This window comes from Amphimedon queenslandica, unplaced genomic scaffold (genome assembly GCF_000090795.2).
Source record: "Amphimedon queenslandica unplaced genomic scaffold, v1.1 AMPQUscaffold_13202, whole genome shotgun sequence".
Taxonomy (NCBI): Eukaryota; Metazoa; Porifera; class Demospongiae; order Haplosclerida; family Niphatidae; genus Amphimedon; species Amphimedon queenslandica.
Genome location: NW_003546562.1, coordinates 26,588 through 34,456, shown reverse-complemented (window position 1 = coordinate 34,456; position 7,869 = coordinate 26,588). Strand labels below are relative to the sequence as shown.

The 7,869-nt window shown below is 34.2% G+C and overlaps 2 protein-coding genes across 3 annotated transcripts; both read left to right on the top strand.

Moving 5' to 3' along the window:
- The first annotated feature begins 904 nt into the window (after positions 1–904).
- LOC100641600 (peroxisomal leader peptide-processing protease-like) lies at positions 905–3,484 on the top strand. The gene is made up of 8 exons (XM_020000293.1): positions 905–1,156; positions 1,925–2,144; positions 2,189–2,412; positions 2,454–2,569; positions 2,613–2,756; positions 2,811–3,171; positions 3,220–3,314; positions 3,366–3,484. The coding sequence occupies exons 3-8, from the start codon at positions 2,210–2,212 to the stop codon at positions 3,431–3,433; spliced, it is 987 nt and encodes a 328-aa protein (XP_019855852.1). The 5' UTR covers positions 905–1,156; positions 1,925–2,144; positions 2,189–2,209; the 3' UTR covers positions 3,434–3,484.
- A 555-nt stretch (positions 3,485–4,039) lies between these two features.
- Positions 4,040–6,348, top strand: LOC109584529 (uncharacterized). 2 transcript variants are annotated; one of them, XM_020000295.1, is made up of 8 exons: positions 4,040–4,191; positions 4,372–4,439; positions 4,504–4,816; positions 4,864–5,206; positions 5,258–5,338; positions 5,390–5,430; positions 5,504–5,643; positions 5,694–6,348. In XM_020000295.1, the coding sequence occupies exons 4-8, from the start codon at positions 4,971–4,973 to the stop codon at positions 5,760–5,762; spliced, it is 567 nt and encodes a 188-aa protein (XP_019855854.1). In that variant the 5' UTR covers positions 4,040–4,191; positions 4,372–4,439; positions 4,504–4,816; positions 4,864–4,970; the 3' UTR covers positions 5,763–6,348. The 2 variants fall into 2 exon arrangements, with proteins under 2 accessions (XP_019855854.1, XP_019855853.1); XM_020000294.1 differs by having other exon boundaries at positions 4,040–4,439.
- Positions 6,349–7,869: the final 1,521 nt, after the last annotated feature.

Below are 7,869 nucleotides of genomic sequence, written 5' to 3'. Positions count from 1 at the left end.
ATATGTACATGTACATGCATTAAAAGGACTTATAACAGGAAATTTTGGAAGGAATTAAATTTCGCAAATTGCTAAATTTTGATGATTGGTGGATTTTAATTGAACGTCTTTGAAGAGATTGAAAGGCTTGCCCTTGTTTTAGGTAAGTACATTTTATGTCAGATTGCACTAATGATGGGAAAAGAGCATAGATATCAGTACTTAAGGAATCTTAGGTCTAACATTACTATAATACCACAGGTTAATTAATGCACATTATCATGGTAGTCAATCTTGATCCTTTTAACACCAAATCTGATGAAGAGTTATAGAGAGTGTTAGAAACTGCTCATTTGAGTGAGTTTGTAAGTGGACTTATTGAAGGATTGTACTACCCTGTTGCTGAAGGAGAAAATTTGAGGTAAGAAATCAATTTTATTACTTGTGTGTCATTGGCTTTATTATTGTGTTTCATGCAGTGTTGGTCAACGTCAGTTAGTGTGTCTAGCTTGTGCTTTACTTCGTAAAACAAAGGTATTAGTATTAGATGAAGCTACTGCTGCTGTTGATTTAGAAATTGATGGTTTGAATTATTGTTCCGACTTTTCTAACTGTACAATTTTAACGGTATTAACACTATTGTGAATTATAATAGGTACTGTGATCATTGTATTATCATTTATTTTGTTACCTCCCCCAGGGTAATGGTATTGGATAATGGACACATTGCAGAATTTGACTCTCCAAACATGCTTATTGCTAGAAAAAACTTTTTAATGAACTTTTCAAAAACTCTGGTATTTTATAAATTGAGCAAAATATTTTATTGTGATTTGAACTAGATCTAGATTAGATCTAAAATTCTAAAATTTGTAAAAATGGATTTGAAAAATGTAATTAAATCTAGCCACGCCTATCTAGAATCTTCTAGTGTCCAAAATTTCTTCTTTTGTGACTTGACTGAAGTTGACTCAGGGAGCTGTTTAACTTTAAATGGATCTGGCGAGTGATTGCTGTGTGGCTGTAAGATTAACTGCCAATATAGATGGGAGAAAGATTATTTCATGTAGTGGTAGTGGATTCATTCAGTCTGGTGCAATACTTGCTTCTGGAACATGGTGTTCACAATTAATTGATTGCACATTCAAAGGAGACTGTCAAAGAGACATTCCTTCAGGTTAGTGAATTCTATTATACATGTAAATCAAGGGGTGTCATTTGCATGTTTTTAATGCTTTGATTACGTAGTAAGTCAGTGGTCGTGCAAGTAGCACCTTTTGAAAATGTATACTGTAAGGCCACTTCAATTAAATTTCTCCTTGCCCACCCACTCGCCCGCGCAGATATTTTTATTATTCAATTAAAATATTAGAAACAATAACGTAAACACATTTGTCTTTTGAGGTGTCTTTTCACTTTTTTAAAAGAATAACTGGGCTCTTCATCGTTTTCTAGTTCATTGATGAACAAGGAATCAGGTATAGTTGTTACTTTGTCGAAACTTTATTATTTTAATCAAAATTAACTTACTGCTCGCCCGCATCAGTGCCTCATGTGTAAGGAAAAACTATGAATTTAATTGGAGTGGCCTAAGAACTAGACATTAATTACGACTGAACCATATCCATATTTGACAGATTTTAATTATTAAGGCTGCAAAAGTAGTGGCAGCCATTTTGTTTGGGGGTGAATTCTACTTAGTAACGCTACCGCGTTACTAATAATCTGCCAGTTGCTAAAATAAAGTCAGCCATTTTTCCCTGCTATACGGTATGCCTTTTTGATTTACATAGTTATTTTTAAAGAAAAATAAGCCAGGAGAAATATCCAATGCATAGGATGTTCATTGTGAGCTGGAGCATTGAGCTACCATTATTTTTAGGATTTATTAAATTAATTGTGACATTTGGATTGATTGTACCATCCTTTCTCTTTTTATTTGTAGTCAGATTACATGAAAATATTGTTAGCGTACAGTGTACTGTCTATTCCAATTTTACAACTATGAAAATCAGTGACTGTAAAGTGAAGTTAATTTTGATGGATCAAGTTTTTCATTCTCTTAAAGAAAAGCAGCAAGACATGTTCCAAAATATTTTGCCATTCACTGATCTTGCAATACTTTCCACCTTAGTACTATTGGATCTCAAAGTATCATTTAAATTGTGAGTGAATTGCAATTATTATTGTTATTATTATTATCTAATAGTTTCCTTTTCTTCCGTTACCGATGAAGAATTTAAAGACAACCAATACAGTATATTCTATCTGTACTCCTTTTGGCGGTGATTATTTTGTTTCATATTGCTTAAACACTTTGTCACACGGACACATTAGGAAACGCATTGATAGTAATTTGCTTTTGGTTGATATGCAGTTAGTATATGGCTGTGAAGGTGGACTAGTAATTGCTTTAGATGAAAATGAATTAAAGTATGTTGACATTGCTTATGCTACTAACATACTTTGTATAGATTTTTAGGTATGATTGTAGTAGCTTCTGTGAATACTGGAGATGTGGCATTAGTTGTTTCAAGTGAGATAATTATGGATCTTGTTAGAATTGAAGTGATTCATATACCAACTAAAAGTAATTGAGTTTACTGATTATTATTTTAATCAATTTTTATTAGTAAAGTCAAATGCTAACAAAATAGTGCCATCAGAAGGCCAGTATATTGTGTTCATAAAATGTGGTGCTACTAGCGGTAGTGGAATAATCCTTTCTCCCTCGATTGTCCTAACTTGGTCACATGTGGTTAAAGAAAGCTGTCACTGTATGTATTGATTATTATCGATTTATTAATTATCACTATTTACCTTGATCATAGATCCAGTTGAAGTAAAACTAAGAGAGTGTTCATTTACAGCCACTGTATTATTTTCAGCATCATTACTTGATTTAGCAATTTTGTTACTTCATCCTTCACTTCCTGCAAATACTAAACATTTGTTTCAGTTATCCTTACCAGAAGGCATTGAGCTGTTAGGCAGTCAAGTCCATGCTATTGGGTATCATCATAAATCAGTTAAAGTGACATCTGGGATATTATCTAAATTAGTTTGTGATCCTGCTTCTTCTATTCCAATTCTCATCAAATCAAATGCTTCTTTACATAATGGAATGAGTGGCGGTCTATTGCTTCATACTGAATCTTCCATTCCGATAGGAATATTACAGTTTAACATGAAGTTAGTTTGTTAATGTTAGATCTATGTATGAATGTTTCTTTATTTTAGAGATCATGCTAGCAATGTAGCATTTGTGTCTGCAAATTTTTCTCTTCCTTTATCTTTGATATTGGAACCAATAAAACAGCTACTTTATGATAAAAGTATTGAAATTGTTATGCTCTTTATACTTTTTATTAAGATCTTTCTGTTAGATTTTAAGAGCTTGAAAAAGTTAAATCAGAAAATTAATCATGGCAAAAATTTATTGAGCAAATTATGACACCAAAATTGTTTGCATATATAGTCATAGTGTTAAAGTCCTGAGTATCTTTTTTTAAATTGACTCTGTCCATTTTACTACCTATGTTTTCTGTAAATTTTTTAAAATAATCATACCATAGTTAAGTTGTGTACAGCTCTTTTTATTTAATTTATTGTTTGATCCAGGGCTCAGTCATTTTATTTATTCAGCCAATTTATTTGCCTGCACTTGTTCTTTATGATGCACCCTTGTCATTAAAGTCTGGCTTAATTACATAAAACAGTTTTACAACACTGAAACTGTTGCAGCAATCATTGTGCTTGGAGATAGCCCCATATTTCTAACTCTACAACAATTGTATGCTAACCACAAAATTCATACAAGAGCTGCAATTATAGATCTAGATGTAGATCTATACAACCTTAACAAGAACAATGTAACTCTAATCATATACCAGGGGCGTAGCCCGCAGGGCCCCCCCTTTTTTTAAACTCAAAATTTAAAAATAATCAAATAATAAGCTGCTTTTGGAAGAAAAAGCTGTTCTACAACTTGCATATGAAAGGAAAAGGCCAAAGCAGTCTTTCTATGATGCCATTATAAGGCTGAAAAGGTATTCAACGTTGCCGCAGGCTATGATCGGTCAAGAGTCCGCCATGTTGAAAAATAGGTGTGACCACGCCCCTTTTGGGGGCGTGGTTTCGTAAAAAATTAGCTACCTTAAAGCTTATCCTGAGAAAGACTTTGTCAAATTCGCTCCAGAATTCTTAATACAGGTTTGTTTTCATGTCGTCCCGTTTGCTCTCCATTGAAAGTTGCCAACCAAAATGGCGGCCGGAATTTATTTCATTGTAAACCACGCCTTACAACCGTAATAGTCTTCCCACGCAAGCAATTCTCACTCTGGGTGGTCTATGTGCATGGATTTTAATATTAATATTGTGATTTTACAATAGATGATTATGACATGATTGACAGCACCCCAGCTCCTGATTCTGCAGCAGCAGTTAAGACTGAAGAGAAAGTAATTTACCTATTGCAATTTGCTACACCTTGTCAAAATTTAATTTTTTCACATGTACTTGTAGGTTACTGAAAGCTACTCCATTGATTGTCTTAATCAAATACTACAAGATGATTTGTTTTATAGACAAAAACTGTCTTTTTAACTGTCTCGGAAAAAATCAGAAAAAATACCAAAAATAGTGGAATGCTATTACAAAGACATTCCCAAGCTCTCGGCAAAAAATACGGAAAAAGAAAAAAAATTAAAAATTTTGGAAAAATTTTAGCGGTCTCAGAAAAAATCAGAAAACAACAACATAACATATAGAAGAATACTCACGGTTTTTCAACCCATCTTCTCGCCTTGATGACTCTGTTGGTTCTGATATAGAGAAGGTACAATTAATCTATCAAAAATAGCATATAAATTTATATCTTTACAGAATGAGGGTGATTCCTTTTGCACAAAAGTTTTCATGTCCAAATATGGCTAGACAGTCTAAGATTTCAAAATAAGCCAGTTCCACCTCAAACATCGAAAGCAGTTGTCATGAATAGTGAAATAGAAAAAGATTTTGATCGTTTCAATGATGAAACTAGAGGAAAGTACTATATAGAAGAAAATGAATTACTGAAGTACTGGATGGAACAAACACAAATAGATAAAAATCTAGTAAAAGAGATGTTTGGAAAGAAGTATTTTGGCCCTCTTGATAGCGATGAAGTTGATAGTCTATATGTATGGATCAGAGATCAGCATGATAATGGAGGGATTACAGAGATTAAGTAAAAAATTGTGCACTGTTTTGTAACTGCTGTTATTTAACTGTCATACAGGAATAGAGTATATGATCAGAAGCACATAAAAGTGGCCAGTGGACAGATTCAAACAATGAACAATGCATTGTCATTCAAAAGGTTTCTATATAATCACTAGAAATGAAATGCATAAATTTTTTTTTGTTTTAGCGATCAAGGTAACAACAGAGAAGTTAAGAAGCCTATCAAAAGTTAGCTAGATTATAACATTATTATAAATTATACCTGTATGTTGACTCAAAACTTTGTATATAAATTCTGTAGGAAGGAAATGCATGGAATGTGTTGGTTGCAAAACAACTTTAGACTGTGGAACATGCAAATATTGTAAAGATAAAAGAAAGTTTGGTGGTCCAGGTATTCAGAAGAAAGGATGTCAGATGAAAATGTGCACTGGCTCAAAAGTATGCATAAATGTAAAGACTATTGGCAACAAATATCATTATTATTGTAGGTCACAAATATATATTCTGCAGCTATGCAGTTTTTGTTCAATTACAACAGGAAGATGCATACAATTTGAGGGTGATGGAAACTGTCTGTTTCGCTGTATCTCTTACTAGATTTTTGGTGATGAAAACCAACATTTGAAAATCAGGTCTCTCCTGGTTGAATTTATGGAAAATAATCCAGAATATTTCTCTGCACACTGTCATCCAGCTAGTGTGAGTGACCACACCAAGAGAATGAGGAATAACTATGTATGGGGAACTCACTGTGAAATTGTGGCAGCAGCTCTTCTTTTTAAAGTACCTATCTTTGTCGCAATTAGAAAGAATAATGCAGGTCCCTATTACTGGACTAAATTTAGTAGTGAATCAAGAAGGCGTGATCCTCAGAAATTTCATGTACCTGAAGGTGCTGAGAAATTAGTGAATACTACAAGCAAGAGTAGATGATACTCTTGCTACAAGTCATATGGAATTTTGCCACTTAAAAGATCATTATAATGCTGTTTTATTCATCACAACCTCAAGGCTAGCACAAACTTACCCATATTAGGAGGACAAAAGCTCAACTGAACTGCTGTGAAACTGATGTTATTCTTGACTAAAAATTAATGTTTCATTTATTACTTTTACGTTATTTTATACTTATAGAGAAAGACTTGCAGCATTAAGCCTTGCAATCAGGCTTCAGTTTCAGTAATATTCACCTGACCGTAGCACTGACTTAATTGCAATCTTTTGACATAGTTGTAGCCCATACTTTTTTCACACTCCATGATAACTTTTTAATTGCTCTCTAGAGTAGTGTAGCTTTGTAGTTTTGGGTTTTCTTAAAGTCCGTCGAAGAGTTTTCGGGTGGACTGGTCCGTATAATAGTATTTACGGGTCTGCTGGTCCGCGTCCGTCATGTACAGCGTCTTTCACTTCACTTGGATCACTTTTTCCGTTCCGTATCCACACCTACCTGTACTTTTAATTGGGAAGAGGGAGTGTCTTGCATACGGAAAGGTTGTTCCGTGATCCAAGTGGGCTGAAATACGCTGTAGATGCTTCCGGGTCCGTTAACTGGTCCGTATAATAGCATTTTCGGGTCCGCTGGTCCGGTCCGGTCCGCTTTTTAGGGACAACCCCTCTTTCCAAAAATCCTGGCTACGCCACTGAGTTTCCCCTGCAGTTTGGACTTTGGACCTTAGCTTTTTCCACATTACTACCTGGGGAAGTCAATTTAATAATTTACTTAAAATTATTGACAAACTTTAAATTGCAAAAGAATATCAATGCTGATTCTAGTTTCAATATAGCAAGGCTGCAAAAGTCGTGGCAGCCATTTTGAAGTGGGGTGAATCCTACTTAGTGACGCTACAGCGTTACTAATTTTATTGTTAAAATGGCATATCCAGTGTCAGTGGTGATTTTACTCTTGTTGATTGTCAGTAAATGTTATTCAGGTAAAACTATAATTCTTATAATAAAATTCTATTGCCTAATTTTTATAGATAGAATCTTTTTGTGGGATCACGATTTTCGGTATCGTAATAATGGATCATATTTTTGGGATAATAGTATCAATTCAGTAGATAACTCTATATTATGTGTGCTAATTGGTTCTTGTCTAACTACTGGTCAGTGGGTTAGAGTTGCTGATCCTGATGATCCTGTTGACTGTAACAGTAATAGTACCAGTGATCCTTTTCGTTGTACTAATGTCACTTACCCTTTTCATGCTATTCTCAGTCTTTATCTTGCTCAGTCACTATCAACAGCTCAAGAAGGCTGGTACAAGTGTTGTCTACCCACTGATTGTTCAGATCCTAACACTAACATCATTTTTGCTAATATATTCAGTAAGAGACACATGTATTCATCCACTTACTGATGTAATGGTAATATGTAATCTAATTCATAGGATTTGCAGAGATAGAATCATTTGCTGTTTCTGGTCTTCCTTCTGATATGACAGTATATCCTCAGGAATACAAACTGAATTGTACTAAAATTGGATTCTATCTGTACGATGGTATTAGAATTAGCATCAGTGGTGCTGCATTGGCTAGTTATACTACTTGTGATGATCGATATAGTACCTGTCCTGGTAGTGTGTTAGTTAGTAGCAATCCCAACACAATAAGATATACTGTTGATATCTCATGGGATGGAACAAATGTCAGTAGTGGATCAATC